The sequence below is a fragment of the Centruroides vittatus genome, unplaced genomic scaffold (genome assembly GCF_030686945.1).
Source record: "Centruroides vittatus isolate TY-2023 unplaced genomic scaffold, ASM3068694v2 scaffold_752, whole genome shotgun sequence".
NCBI classification, from domain to species: Eukaryota; Metazoa; Arthropoda; class Arachnida; order Scorpiones; family Buthidae; genus Centruroides; species Centruroides vittatus.
This window is the reverse complement of record NW_027122716.1, coordinates 3,594,793-3,611,740: the sequence shown is the minus strand read 5'-3', so window position 1 is coordinate 3,611,740 and position 16,948 is coordinate 3,594,793. Positions and strand designations below refer to the sequence as shown.

The window sequence follows — 16,948 nt, the reverse complement described above, 5'->3', positions numbered from 1 at the left end:
TTATCGTCAAATGATGATAAACATTCAGGTCACATGCAATGGAAACTTGGACATGGAAACTCCTTTCCTGTTGGACAAATTCATCCCCATGAAGGCTTGGTTTCAAGATTCGCATGTGTTCCAATACACTTTGTGAAACAGAATTGGCGAAAACAATTCTCGATTACAGTCTCATTTTCGCTAAATATTTTCAGAAACCTTATCCAGTCCCCTGCCTTTGCAATAATGTAGTCAGTTACATAAATAGTAATAAATGTACTGTAACTTGGTTTTCTGTAAATAATACTGCAAAACTTTCAAATTTACCCGCTTAATAGTCTTGCTGATAGTGCTTGGATTTGCAACTCCTGTCTGAAATTCTGGATCAGAAATGTATCTTAGAAATATCATAATTTTAGTTTTGGAGGAAAGGGTGCTCCCCTCATCTCATTTTTACAACCAGGAAAGTGGTTGGCGATACACTCTACATTCTCTTCGTCAAATCAATATAATTTCCTGAAATTGGTAGTTATCATATTGTTCTGGGCTATACTGCTTAGTTTTTCTTGACAACATTTTGGATACAACAAAGCCATTTTCTCTATGTTTAAAATCAAAAATATACAAATATGAAACCTTTTACTTGTGTTTATAGGTACCTGTAGAGCTATCCTCAATGTTTTCACATATTTACTTAAAAAAGGAAGCTTTCACTTATGTGGGGTTCCAGAAGTGGGCTGAAACCACACTAAAAATAAAGAAAAAAAAATTTTTTTTTGTAGAAAAATTTATGAAGCCATTTAAGAAAAAGGTATAAACTTCACGCCCATATAAGGACATGTTTGATGGAATTGTTAGAAAAGAGAGAGAGTGGCAGGTTAAAACAATAGATGAATGCAAATCCTAAGATCGAACATCTTCGATAGAAATCAAATTGTCAGTTGGTGTTGACTCATCTTGTGATCTGGGTTCTGATCTCATTTCGTTTCGTAACGAGAGGGGACCAATTGGAGAGAGAAGGCAAGTCAGCATCGACCTATCAGAATGCTCAGTCTGGGACCCAAAAAAATCATATAAAAATGGGCATTTTCAAGGACACGGAGAGCTTCTTCCCATCTTCCTATTGTGTGGCACCATACACTGAAAAAGAAATCGCCTCTGCATCTCGGTATCAAACTGGATTACACCTCAACCTCATAAGAGACTTCCTCCTTACAATGTTCCGGGACCGACGACTTTCCAAAAGGGATCCGAAAGAATAGTTCCAGTGGGATTCACCCTTCAAGGGAAGAAACAAATTAGAAGACCCAACTTTGCCTACTGTCAACTGTTGTAGCTGTAAGCTTATTCTTTTGGTTATAATAAACCAGGTAACTATTTGTAACTGTTGAGTTTGTCTCTGTGCAAAACACTCTCACTCACATTTTGCAGTGACTCAGACATTCTGACAGTTTGGCAACCTCACACTTATTTTTATTCATGGATTTATAAGCATTTACTAGTCTTTATAATCGATATGAATAAAACCAAGCTTTCACTTTTTGCTTTTACTACCTTTTACTGTTAGTAACAGCATTCATTAACTTTTATTCATCAAACTTCAAGTATTTACTAGAAGTTTGATGAATAAAAGTTAATGAATGCTGTTACTACTTTTTATTCAACCAGCCCAATATCACAATAAATAAATGCATGTTTAAAATTTAAATTATTATTAAATAATTTTCAAATTAGACAACAAAAGTAATGCGATCCCTCAATATGTGAGGAGCATTCAAAATGTTTCCAGGAAATGTAATCAAAAGACAGCAAATTGAATTTAGTGCTTTATTTTTTGACATACGTTTCATTTAAATTAAAACATTTTTCCACCCAGTATTGCCACCCTTCTAAGCCCTTTTGGTAGAAATCAGTGCTCTTTGAGTCTAGCCATTCTAGCCACTGCATTACAAAAGATTTCACTTGATCTATCAACTGCCAGCAAATAACTTTAATGTCATTTTTATATTTGGGAATAAAAAAAAATCTATTAATAAAAAAAATATCTGGACTATAGGAAGGGTGCAGTAAAATCTCCCATTGGTATTCATGCAACATCCTTCTGATAATCATCTTGCAGAATGAGCTGGTGCATTAGTGATAAAACCAGACACACACAAATTTTTCCAGATTGTTTTTTTCATGCTGCATATAGTTTTCTTAAAATTGTTTTGTAATAACTTGCAGTTATTGTTCTTTGGTCTTCAAGAAAATCTATGAGCAACACATCAGAATCCCAGAAAATCGTGGCCATCTTCATAGCCATTCATTTTGCTTTAGCCTTTATAGGAGCATTTGAACCCTTTGGTAATCATTGCTTTCATTGTTGTTTGCTCTCAGGTAGATCCAAGTTTCACCACCTATAAAAATCTTGTTAAGAAAATGCCTGAGAATCAGCATCAAATTTGTTTAAAATTTGATGCACGTAGTCAGTACCCAACACCAGCTGATCTATGTACTTCGGGCACCCTCTGTGGTGAAAACTTGCTTAGTTTGCTTATCTTACAGAATGCTCTCTACTGATCCTACAAATATGCCTAATTTCTGAACTATTATTTGTACTGTTATTCAATCTCAAGTTTTCCTTCTTCATTTCCGTTGAGAAGTGAGGACTGTATTAATCTTAATTGGTCACTGATGTAAACTCTCTATGCTAGTTCATGAGGAGAAGAGCAAAAAAAGATGTCTCTTTCTCACCTGGAGGCTCAGACTCAACTCCCCTGTAAAGACTTAGATGTGACACACTGGTTTACCCCCCTCTTCATTTGACTCAAATTTTCCAAAGATCTTGGACACCTCCCACAAACCCTTGTTGGTGGATAGTTGACTCTCCTCTTGTTTTGATTTGGATTCTCAAATCCAGTCCCAGTGTCACTGAATGTTTATGGAGTTCATCCAGAAATAAATTCCTCTTTCCAAAGAAGTTCTCTGATTACATTTGTTGTTTCAACATAATTATCAGAGTTCAATTACCAACATATATATATTTTTGTAGTTCATAGTCTCATCTAATGTAACACAACTCCATATTTAATTTATCTATAAATATCTATTTTTGAATGATTGTTGCATTATGGGGAATTGCATTAAAATATATGAGGGAGAATCAAAATTTGATGACTCTCAAACTCTTGTTAAAACATGTTTATTGGAACGTAAACAATATTACAATGCACATTGATCAATCTTCTATTTTTCTACATTATTACCGAGTTTGTTAAATATTTATTCCAGCACTACACAAGTTTTTTGATACTATGTCTGAAGAAATCTGGGTCCAGTCTCTTAGTGATGTGCAGTTGAGAGTGCTTTGTCTGATTGGAAATGTTGACCTTTCAGAAGGTCTTTCAGCTTAGGAAAGCGATGAAAAATCACTGGGAGCAAGATCTGGACCATAGAGTGGGTGCTGTAGTCCCAAGTGAAGATCTTTGAGAGTGCCTTAATGTTTTTGGCAACATATAGCCTTGTGTTGTCTTTGAGAAAGACAAACTATATTATATTGACAAAGATATTGCAAAATTTGACAATACCTTGCATATTCACAGTTTGTCCATGGTGCATCCAGTTTTTCAATTTGTCTCTCTCCATCTTTGCAAAAATTATGCTGAGACATGAAAGCCTACTTTTCACATATATGATCACAACTTACCTAACAAACTAAAAATGGAATTGATGATTCCATTTTATCAGAGGTATGATCAGAAGTGATCAGAATTTTGAAAAGAATATAGGATATTTTGACAAAATTTTGGCACCAGTTTGCATTTGCATTACAGCAATCAGGGAAAAAATCATTGAACTTTTTTGATTCTCCTTTTATTATATTATTCACACTAGCAAGTTATAATGTTAATTTGAACCAACTTCAGGTGTTATACATAGAAATAACACAAAACTCAATTAATAAACCAAATACTTTTGGTAACTTTATTGTTTCTTAAGTTAAGGTTTCAGAATATACAGAGTGATTGATAAGTCACACTCTATCACCAATTTATTGAAAAATATAAGATAATATACATAGTGTCTCACCAAAAAAGAAACAATTTTAAACACAGGTTATGCAGTAACCATTACAAATCCAAATTTACATTTTATGTCAACATGAAGGTATATTATTAGTATTTCCCCCATATGAAAATTTTATGCTAAATAAAGTTTAGTGTGTTGTCCTTGCTGTTGTGCAGTTAATCAAATTCTAGATATAAATTTGGATATTTACACATTTCTGGAATTAACATCTATACTACTTTTCTGACTGTAGCTATTCATGGCCTCCACTTTCCCAGATTTAAATCTGTGTATTTGCAGGGCTTTTTAAATGACAATGTTCTATGGCATAATTGCAACTCTTGAAGCTTTGGTTATCAGTGTCAGAAAAAAGAGTTATAACTTGTTAATCTAGAAATGTGTAAATGTCTTGTATTTGACTTCATGTCTAGAATTTGATTAACTGTACAACAACAAGGACAACATGCTAAACCTTATTTCTTATAAAACATTCATAAGGGGGAAAAATTAATATTATACTTTCCATTACATTTCCAATCCAAAATTACATTTTATGTTCATTATTGCAGTCTAATATGTGACTAAAATAATCTTTTCAACAGGACACCCTGTCAGTGGTGCACTCAAGATTTAATCTTGAGCAAAGTAAAAATATTTGAAAAATTACACCTACTCAATAACTACAAAGTGCACAAATCACTATATCAATTTTACTAGTTGCTTAAATCATAAATGATGTTACAAATGCAAGAATACCAAATACATTTCTTATCCCTTGAAGTAGCTAGCAAATCACTTTTGTAACTTAACATTCAAACTCTCAAAGCCTAAACAGACTTTTGTCTACCCTTCTGTTCATAATAACAGTTTCATTTTCCTTTTTTGTTACTGCCACTCAGGTCATTTTTAATGAATTAATAATTAATCAACATTTGCATTTTGATGTAATTTTTATGTTCTATTTAATTAAAGTATCCTATACAAACTGTTTGCTATTTAGAATTCAATTAAAATGTGATTTTTACAGCTAAAAAGATAAAATATATATACAGTACATTATTTATTATAAATGCTACATATACTTTTTGGTATTTTCATATTCCTAACTCAAATTTGAGTTTTTTCATACTCCATCGTATTCTTTGCTTTATAATGACCAGGTTAAAACACAATATGGCCGCTGGTCGTACCTTCGAATAGCAGACAAACTTTTTGTCCTGACAGTGTCCACTATCCAGAGATTATACTGTATATACAATCCCTTCCGATATGATATACGATTGTATGAAATAACCCAGAGGTTCTCAATTTATTTTTATCACATAACTCTTTTCACCTTAGTAAAACATGTTGGAACCCTGATAATTTTTAATGTTTATAGATAAAACAGCAAATAGAAACACCAAAAGTAATTTGTTGAAGAAAAAAAACACCAGATTAATAATGGAAAGCAATTATTACTACTAGTCATTAATGTGAACGGTTAAAGTTTTTTCTTTCTATATAAAATATTGAAAGAAAACAGCACTAGTGCATGGATTTCTACCTTTGTTTGTATCCACCTCTTCAGTCTCCTTACCCTGTTTCCCCGAAAATAAGACAGTATCTTATATTAATTTTTGCTCCCAAAGATGCACTAGGTCTTATTTTCAGGGGATGTCTTATTTTTTGTATGGTATGGTGGCTTCCAGCCACCAAGGTGAGCTCACCACAGCACACTTGTACAGCATAGCAGGGACAGCATATGGTATAGCGGCAGGCAACGGGCCTCTTGATGCCTTGCCTGCACATTTACAAGTGACAGCCGCAAAAGGGAACATCAAGGTTGGTGGTAGGTGATGGTCTTCATGTCTGCATGCAGCTACTCTGCAACAGACAGTGAAGGTAGGGGATAATGGCAGCAAGCTAAAAAGAATCACAGCTGCATGCTCTGGTGTTCTGTTCGGCGGACATGCTTCTAAACAAAAACTTTGCTAGATCTTACTTTCCAGGGAGGCCTTACGGTATTTACCTAATTATATTATCTAATATTACCTAATTATATATATATATTAAAAAAATGTATATAAAATATATATTATATATATATATATATATATATACTCATGTACATATACTCATGATAAGAAATTTATTATATTGCTAGAGATATTATTTAGACTTAGTATTATACGATTGATTTAATTTATAGAAATGATTCACTTAAAATAACTTCGTAAATATATTATGGATCAGCTAATCACTTGCTATAAATGATAAATGTTAATGACTTCTTATGCGGAATCGAGTATTGTCATGTAAAAATGAATACTAAATGTTACTTTACTGGTGTGTAAATATTATTAATTGTGATGACATGTAAATGACATTAGTTGCTATATGCCATAACTGTATAGATTATACTTGTGTTATTTACTCTTATGTCGGGAATCAATGTTAAAATCCAATATTTCAATTGTACCGATACTCATTCTGAAATTCTAATTATAAACTTTGAGAGACTTATCCCTGGTAATGCTATAAAGCGGAACCAGGGTATGTGCGTTCACACCTTAAAATAAATAATTGAAATTGAATTGAATTTCCAGGGAGGCCTTATATTTAGCAATTCAGAAAAACTTCTACTAGGTCTTATTTTCAGGGAAACATGGTATCACTAGAAACATTTGATGTACTTGCTACAATTCCTACTATATTTTTATATGAAAAATACTTAAAATATCACAAAACAATTGCAATGCAAAACTCTAAATATCTTTGACTGATATGCCCACTTCTATGTTGTACCATTGCACTACAACACACTACAGATGATGGAACATTAATTAACCCCTTGGTGTCACATCACACTCATCTGATATGAGTATACTGTCACTAGTATTGTAGTATGTACAGCACCACTGAGCATCTGATTGGCCACTCCCATCATTAGATTCAATAGGTTGTGTTGCAGATATTGATGAATTAATAATAATCATTAAATATAAATAATAATAATAATAATAATAATAAAGCATATGTTATTTTTTAAATGATTTTCTAGCTTTAGGTTAAGTTTTACAGTTTTTATGGTTTCATTACCTTGTCAAATTATATCACGATTTTGGTTTGTTCTGTTAATGGTAAATCTGTCCCTACTGTTTATAAAGCTGTAAAAAACTTTAGCACGTGTATATTACGCCATAAGAGGACTCAATCTGAGACTACAACTATTACACCTCATATCCCAAATCTGCATTGGCACAATCATACATCACTAAACTCAATGGATTTTATTGTGGAACCCCAAATTTTATTGGCAAAACCCTAGAACACAAGTTGAGAACCCTTGCACTAACCTATACCATTTTTTATTTTTGTAGGTGACTAATAGCAGGCACAATTTTTAGATAGCTGATAGTCATCATATAAGTCCAGAGATGGTAGAAAGAGACATATGGATGCCATGTGGCCCCCAAACTCAAAAACAATTAAAAACTGCCACTGTAAATTTATGACCACATGCCGTGTCAAAGATGTGCAGAGGCCTGGTAGACCATCCATGTCCTATGCAGAGGACAATTCGTCAAAGATTTGTTGGAGATTTGATACAATTACAGCTTCTGAAAGTTTTACATTGATTTCAATGGTTTTCCTACTTTGAATCTTCAACAGATTTAAAGTTCAAGATGATTTTAATCAAAGTTGGCATTTTTTGAGATACAGCATATTTCCATAATGCTTATTTGTTGCTTTATAGTACTTAGTAAATTTTATATCATTCTTAAATTTATAAACATCATGTTTCATATTCATTCAATCAATAATGTCTTTATTTCACCTTGATTAACAAAATAAAATATTTATTTGTATCAAACCGACATGAAAATTAATGTGTAAATTAATGTGATAGTATTTATTCATAAAACAAGATTAGAAAGATTAATTTAAGATACAACAAACTATTCAAAAATGACATTACTTATGATAATCTCTAATTATATTAATTCATATTTTGTTACATAATATAATATGTAACAATCCATACAAGTCAAAATCTTTTTCTTCTATACAGAAGACTCAGATTAAGATAAATGCAAAACTAATACAATGCAGATAAAAATTCAATTACATATTTATTTTAAAAATTATAAATAAATCTTACCTTTTGTAAAAAATAATGCTGGAAATTTGAAAAATTATTTTGACGAATTATATTTGGACATGAATGAGACCCAAACATCTTTCGAAAAATTGTAATCATAGCAGGTGGTCCAGTCCATGTAGCTAACATTGAATTTGCTACCTATAATATAAAAAGTATAAATTTAAAGATTATATCTTTACACGTCTTTATTTTCTTGACAAAAGTAATTTTCCAGTTAATATTTAAATTATCTGAATTTAAGTAATCTGTACATATAAAACAGAATCATCTGGCAATATACTACACTATAAAAAAAAAGCTAGCTTCTCACAACATACAAAAGCTCTGATAAAAAATATCTAACAGAAAATTTATCATCATCATTATTATTTTTAGATTAAGTAATTTTAAAATAGAAAATTTGCATAATCCAATTTATTTATTGTAAACAAAACTTTGAAGGATAAACACAAAAACTGACAAGATATAGCTAATATATTGATAGCATGCTTTTGCATATTCATCTTAAGCTCAAATGTTTTTCTAAGAAATTAAATAATGTTTTTACATTTTATCTAATTTTTATTAATTAGATAAAATTAGAGAGCTTATTATTATGAATCAGAGACAAATTTTTTTATTACATATTTAAACATTCAAATTTCCATTTGAATCTTTTTTGAATGTTTAAATATGTAATAAAAAATGTTTAAGATAAATATGCAAAACCTTGTTATATTAACTATATCTCATATTTATCCTTACTTCAAAGTTTCACACACACTTAATCTCAATTTTTATATGTACTTTATTTTGATTTAGTATAAAAATTATTTAAAAGTATAATACAAATAATTTATATAAGATCATAATACTAAGGTGACCAACCGTCCTCCTTTTGTAAGTTCTGTCCTCCCTCAAAAAGTGTCCTCCTAAATTTCCTCCTTTTTGATATTCGAAGACTAATCTGTAAATCTCCATATTTGATTGATGCCAAGCCGATCTGTTGCATGTAATGTGATGTGTTTGTATTTGACATGACGGTTCATCAAGTCTCGGTACAGTGCAGCGAAACGCGATTATGAAATGCATGTGCTCTGCACAGGAGACCTCAATAATGCGCTTTAACATTAACTCATGGAAAGTTTGACCGACTCAACAACAAAAAGGTCAACAGATTCACGCTAGTCAATATAAACCTATGTGATGATATCGCTTATTCGATATAGCGTTCAAGTTTGCTCGAGTGTGGGCATATTACAGTTCAATAATCCGATACTGTTTTATAAAACAGTTAAGAAGGGTGACACCACGATATCTGCCCTGGGTGTCACTCATGCTAGCTACACCATTGTGCATGCAGTAGAGATTATTATAGTGTAGTATTATTGCAATGAATAAAATGTTTCTTTTATTTACAATATTTTTTTCTTCAATTTATGTGTTGTCCTTCTCATTATAAAAAAGTTGGTCACCTTAATAATACCCTCTAATAATTTAAGAAAAATATTATGAGTTTTAAAATATGATTTTATAAACAAAAATTTACCTTTCTGAGACACAAAGCTGCTTCACATCGAACACGATAAAAACAGTGTTCATTTTCAATTGTATCTGTTAAGGCTAAACGAGAGGCAGGAGTAGGATATTTTTTAAGTGCTTCTATAGCCTGTAAAAACAAAAATCAAATTTTTATTTTATAACTATGATTCTAAACATAAACAATAATTATATATATATATATAAACTAAGCCTGACATATAGTAATAAATAAAAGATAGTGCCAGATTTCAAATCAGACTATAATATGGCTAAATAATTATGAAATATTACATAATATGGACTAAAAGTAAGCAATTAATCTGCTATTCTGTGTTAAACAAAAATTTTTTATTTCTAATTATAGTGATCTGGATGGTTGTATCTTCTAAATTATTTTTGTCTGAATGCAAAGATTGGACTGAGGTCTGGCTAATGTAACTTACAGCACATCTGCATAATAAGCAGGAGTTGCATAATTGGATCTTGCTCAGGATCAATCTTTTCTTTCAGAACATTGTAAATTAATTAATTTATTTTTAATTATTAAACTTAAATTTTTTCTCAATTTCAATAAAGATTGCTACATCTTATGCATGCAATTTATATGAAAAAAATCAAACAGAAGAGTTTATTTTATTATTAAAGTAAGTACAAAGACACTTTAATGAAAAATAAATCATCATTAGAGCAATCTGTTTTCTTTTCTTTACTAGAGCACTTTCAATTTAATGAATTTTCTATATAATGAATATTTCTTTTTTAAAATCTTCCTGGTGGGCAGTAAGGAGGGCTTTTTCGGATAGCTCATTATGGGTTTGGCCAGGCCCACAATAAGACAGTCAGGTAATGAGGGCTTGGTGATTTTCAAGAAACCTAACATATCTGGATGGACCACCAGAAAATTTCCTGGAATTTTTCAACTCATCCACATTTAATCCCAAGTCCCAGAGTGGTAGGCTGCTACCTTGATGGCTAGATAGCTATCAAGTTCTTTGTTTCCTGGAGCAATTCATTATACAGAAGTTTGATGTGTATTTAAACTTTATTCATATTAATTTATTACTCTGCATTACAAAATTTGTACACCATATAAATGTTAATACATAATCTCAGAAATTATATTGTTTTAACTTATAAAAACTAAGAAAAAATAGATGATCTTATTATCAAAAAAAACAATATAATTTTTCCTATAATCTTATGAAGGTTACAAATAATAATTCTTTAAGTTACTGGATAGTACTTTTTAATATGAAAAAGAAAAAAATAACAAAAAATACTGAATTTACAGAAATTTATCAAACATAAATTAATAAGTAAAAGTTCTTTTAATGAAGCAATTACTTTAATAAAGATTTATTTTGTTTATTTCTCAACAATTTGAAACAAAGAAATTAAAAACTATTTACTTCAATTTGTGCAGTGACATCTCTTTCGTATCTTAACTGGTACTGCCATTGATAATCTGGTTGTTCCATTACTACTTCTCTCATCAGATGCATTTCTGGATCTATTCTTATCCATAGCACTGGTGAGTCTGCACTAATAAAAAATATAATCATACAAATATAAACAAATATACATATTAAATTTGTTTTAATATTAGTTGTTTTAATAATTTTGATTTCTATATATGGATGTAATAAACATACAATATGTGAGCACTACCCGAACAGAAACAATGGGCAATAAAAGTTAGGTGACCATTGGTTTTGAAGGAGAAAAATGCGTTTTTGTGTCTTTATTAAAATATACAACTACAAGCAAAAAAAATAATCTGAGTTTGCTTTTGGACTCCTAGATGAGATGGAGTAGCATGCTAACTAGGCTTTAGCATTTCTCTGATCTATGCTTTGTTATGCAAGACACTGATTGATTTGAAATACTTGGTGAAGTTTTCCAAACTGAAATTTCAATTGTTGGAGGAAACTGTCAGTGTTCTAAAGCCCATAAAATTAAGTACAGAAGCATTATGCTACTGCAACACAATTCTTCTTACTATACTATGGATACAGTACTAATATTTTTGCTAAAAACCCTTGAAAGTCAACCATTACAATTAAACAAGAATTTCCTGAATGCATGGATTAATTGCATCTAACAGAATAAGAGTCCTATCTGCTGCAATATTTGCATAATCAGCACTTCAAGATCAACGAGATCAATAACTATTAATAATTAAATGTTAAGTAATTTGGCCTAAAGGCAGGAATGAAGTACCATCTCTTGATAAATTTATTAATTAATTTAAAAGGTTCTGAAAGAAAAGAATCAGCTCAAAGCAGGACTCAAAACCTGTAACCCCTGCATGCCATATGGACCTGTTGTCAGTTATACTACCCAAATATCCATCCAAACTTCACTTCCAGAACCATTAATTTAGATATAATCATATTGGTTACTCATGGCATCAACTGGAGACAACTCCAACAGCCTGTAACTCTCACTATGGAAGCCAGCTAACTAATTATTAGCATTATTATAGATCAGTGTAATCCAGAATCATGTGGCATTAAACTAAAAATAGGATTGTTGGATGTTTACATTTTAAGGGAATAAAACTTATTTTCTAAGAAAAAACTAAAGTCTGATTTATTTTCTCCTTTTATATTGACAAATTAGTTTTATCAATAGGAGATTCTCAAACAAAGCAATTTAAACATTTTAAATTCAACTTATAATGAGTCTCATAAAATACTTACTCCATGGCACTGAGATCCATATCAACTTCTTCTCCTGTACAAAGAGGAATTTTCTTCTTTTTATTTCTATTAAAGTACAGTAAAATAAACATTATCAAAATTATAAATTCATGAAAAAATAATAATTATTATATATATAAAAATCATTTTATAAGCTTAATTCTTAAAATAAAAAAAAATTTTTTTTTCTGTTTTTCCCCAAAATCTATAACTTTCCTACATACACTGGATATTATTGAAGAAATACCTTATTACTTCAAATTTAAGCCACACTTTTTAATCCAATTTTTAAGACATAAAATTAGGGTGCGGCTTAAATTCAAAGCAAATATTTTAACTTCTTATTTCTGCCGATCCCCCCACTCCCTAACAATTGGATCTTTGCTTTACGCTTTGCATGCACATAGTATTACTATCATTGATAGAAGTTTATTTGGTGGTTACCTGTTCACACTTTTCTGATTTAATCCGGTTGCTGTATGATAGCAGCTATGTAGAATCGAATTTTAAATTTTTTTATTACCCATACTCACTTAATAATGGAAAAATGGTTTATATATGATGCTGAATTCAAAATAGTTATTATGTGCTGAAGAAATTGGAAATCATGCAGCCGGTAAAAAGATTTATAATTAAAATAAAGACCAAATCTGCCCAAAAGGATCACCATTTTATTTTTCGTGTTCCAAGACAAAACATTTTTCGGCGACTGACCTTCCTTTTTAAGTTACTTGTTGCTGGAAGGTTATTAAAAAGTCCTTTTAAAACACACAAACACTTCCAATTAAAATTAAAAAATTTTTAAAAAGGAACTGGTGACATAAATCAGACGTCTTGCTTACATCCATCTTGCCTTTTTCAGGGTATCGTGGCTGCTTTTATCCACTGGGAACAGGCGCTGGAAAATGTAAATTAGACAGCTGACCCCTGGCGACAATATTTGTAGAGTTTCATCAGTAAATTTTCGTCTGATGGAGAATTTTTTATAATTAAAATAAAGACCAAATCCGCCCAAAAGGATCACCATTTTATTTTTTGTGTTCCAAGACAAAACACTTTTCGGCGACTGACCTTCCTTTTTAGGTTACTTGTCGCCGGAAGGTTATTAAAAAGTCCTTTTAAAACACACATTTTTATTTATTTTTTATTTTTTTCCAATTTTAAACTCCTACTGCAGCTTAAATTTGAGGATAGCTTATAATCAAAGTAATACTGTAAGTATAAAATTAAATTTAGTAAATATTTTTACTCTAAATCAATGTAATTTATTATTTCCTGCATAATATGGAGTAATGTAACTGGAATAATTCAATATTAATTTTATTATTGAATATGAAAAGACAGACAGATGACAGTGGGAATTTATAGGTCTATAATTTTTTAAAATTGCAGCCCAATAAAAAACAAAATTCAAAGAAACCTCGAGTATCATATTTCTCTGCTTAATGATTTTTTGTAAACAGTTTTAGAAATTACAAATGGAAATTTATTAGATTAAGGCAGTGGTTCCCAACCGGTGTTCTGCGGAACACTGGTGTTCCGTAAGCATCTCCCAAGTGTTCCGCAGATTTAGTCGCAAATCGGAAAGTGTACAATCGTATTCGAGCAGCCGAATATCAAAAAATTAAAATCATAAAATTTTCATAAACTTAAATATATATTTAAATATAAAATATAACACATGGCCGACGGTAATACATTTATAAGTAATTTTTACGGAAAGTGGCGATAGCTCCAGAGGACGTTTTACCTATTTTACATTTTGTTACGTCGGCAGTAGCCTATAAAGAAAGGTCGCCTTCGTATTTGTGGAAATGTGGACTGGTCAACTGGTAGCGAACGACGGAAGAATAAACGAAAAGCAAAGTAATTTGTTAAACGTTGTTTTTTTATATATTTATACAATGTATTACCATCGGCCATGTGTTATGTTTTATATTTAAATTGTAATTTTTACGGAAAGTGGCGATAGCTCCAGAGGACGTTTTACCTATTTTACATTTTGTTACGTCGGCAGTAGCCTATAAAGAAAGGTCGCCTTCGTATTTGTGGAAATGTGGACTGGTCAACTGGTAGCGAACGACGGAAGAATAAACGAAAAGCAAAGTAATTTGTTAAACGTTGTTTTTTTATATATTTATACAATGTATTACCATCGGCCATGTGTTATGTTTTATATTTAAATTGTAATTTTTACGGAAAGTGGCGATAGCTCCAGAGGACGTTTTACCTATTTTACATTTTGTTACGTCGGCAGTAGCCTATAAAGAAAGGTCGCCTTCGTATTTGTGGAAATGTGGACTGGTCAACTGGTAGCGAACGACGGAAGAATAAACGAAAAGCAAAGTAATTTGTTAAACGTTGTTTTTTTATATATTTATACAATGTATTACCATCGGCCATGTGTTATGTTTTATATTTAAATTGTAATTTTTACGGAAAGTGGCGATAGCTCCAGAGGACGTTTTACCTATTTTACATTTTGTTACGTCGGCAGTAGCCTATAAAGAAAGGTCGCCTTCGTATTTGTGGAAATGTGGACTGGTCAACTGGTAGCGAACGACGGAAGAATAAACGAAAAGCAAAGTAATTTGTTAAACGTTGTTTTTTTATATATTTATACAATGTATTACCATCGGCCATGTGTTATGTTTTATATTTAAATTGTAATTTTTACGGAAAGTGGCGATAGCTCCAGAGGACGTTTTACCTATTTTACATTTTGTTACGTCGGCAGTAGCCTATAAAGAAAGGTCGCCTTCGTATTTGTGGAAATGTGGACTGGTCAACTGGTAGCGAACGACGGAAGAATAAACGAAAAGCAAAGTAATTTGTTAAACGTTGTTTTTTTATATATTTATACAATGTATTACCATCGGCCATGTGTTATGTTTTATATTTAAATTGTAATTTTTACGGAAAGTGGCGATAGCTCCAGAGGACGTTTTACCTATTTTACATTTTGTTACGTCGGCAGTAGCCTATAAAGAAAGGTCGCCTTCGTATTTGTGGAAATGTGGACTGGTCAACTGGTAGCGAACGACGGAAGAATAAACGAAAAGCAAAGTAATTTGTTAAACGTTGTTTTTTTTATATACTTAAATATATATGTACGACTCGTACTTATGGAGTGTACTACTGTTTCGAATAAGATAAAGGCAATGATAAAAACTGAATGAAATATGTAAAAAACATCAGGCACAAGTTTCCCATTAAAGTTATTTAGGTATATTTTTTCCTGTCTTAGAATTGGTGTTAATAATATGAGTAGAGATTTTGAATTATAACTGCTCAATTCTAATAAAATAACTGATGACAAGCTTATGTATTTCATATTAACTTAAGTAAGTGTTCCGCTAAAGAAAATTGCTCACAAAAGTGTTCCGTATCCTAGAAAAGATTGGGAACCACTGGATTAAGGTATAGTAATTTTTATAAATGAACTGATAATTTAAATCAAAGAATTTCTCCATTTTAAGACCGAAGTATGTGAAGATTTCATTAACATTTATCTATAATTTACAATTCAAATTTCAAACAAAAATAAAATATCTTTAATATCAAATCAATAGCTTTTTTATTAAAAAAAAAAATTACCTTCTGCTTTTTGAATGACAGGTTATGTCATGTCTTGTTGCATTTTCTTCAATCTGTAAATTATGTTTAAAAGTTCCATCTAATTCTTGAATTGTGACTGTGAGAGGGCCCTATTCATCATAAGAAATAAGTTAGATTTTAATTATAACTGTAAACTATAATCAAAACATTTTAATCATTATCCAAAAAGAGATTTGGTTCTAATTGTGGATTATCTTTAGTAAAGTTATATATTTATATATAAAATTTTATTACTAAATATTAAAAAAAAACTTTGATTAAGTGCTAAAAATTAATATAATAATCTAATTCTACAAACTGCTAAGCATCATGATAATTTTTAAAATTTTATCAATTTAACCAAGAAAGATTCGGAATTAACTTAAATTTAATCTTAAAAACAAAATTATATTGTGATTAATGAGTAAGAAATATAATTCACTTTTTTATGTTAGTCAACTTATTTAATTTAGCATATTGATAAAAAATGCAAAATATCTCAGATCATATATAAACATCTTATGAAAACCCGATTCATTAGTGTAAAGCCACACCAACTGCAATATAATATTGGAAATTATATTATAATTGTTAAATTTAATATGAGATGGCACATAATGCCTCCCCTAAGAACAAATCAATCGATAATTAAAATTATAATATCCAGAAAATAGCCCGACATTATATAGCAGTTGGTGTGGCTTCATCTCAGATCAGTTGTGATGTTTCTTTTATAATATTAACACACCTCCAAAAAACCCTCCAGGTGCCCAACAACAAAATCTATGTTTAAATGTAAATGTAAACAAACATTTTCTGGCTCCTTCTGAGCTCTGCTTCAGATTTTCTGCTTTCTGATAATACAATAAAGTATTCTACAGAGAAAATTTGTCTAAGCTCACCAACCAGTTCTATGGAGTTGGCAACAATATACCTGTAGCTTGTGAGGTCC

The 16,948-nt window shown here is 30.7% G+C and overlaps 1 protein-coding gene and 1 long non-coding RNA gene across 3 annotated transcripts in view; one reads left to right on the top strand and one right to left on the bottom strand.

The window, feature by feature from the left end:
• The window catches only part of Taf2 (TATA-box binding protein associated factor 2), a 101,923-nt gene that overhangs the window by 42,127 nt on the left and 42,848 nt on the right, over positions 1–16,948 (bottom strand). For both annotated transcript variants that reach the window (XM_067287946.1, XM_067287947.1), the window contains 5 exons: positions 15,997–16,106; positions 12,400–12,465; positions 11,107–11,239; positions 9,705–9,824; positions 8,174–8,314 (listed from right to left, as the gene is read on the bottom strand). In XM_067287946.1, coding sequence (XP_067144047.1) covers positions 8,174–8,314; positions 9,705–9,824; positions 11,107–11,239; positions 12,400–12,465; positions 15,997–16,106 — 570 coding nt within the window. The remainder of the gene's footprint in view (positions 1–8,173; positions 8,315–9,704; positions 9,825–11,106; positions 11,240–12,399; positions 12,466–15,996; positions 16,107–16,948) is intronic.
• Positions 14,224–15,437, top strand: LOC136989669 (uncharacterized). Its single transcript, XR_010882938.1, has 6 exons — positions 14,224–14,265; positions 14,363–14,505; positions 14,603–14,745; positions 14,843–14,985; positions 15,083–15,225; positions 15,323–15,437. It is a non-coding gene; the product is annotated as an uncharacterized lncRNA (long non-coding RNA).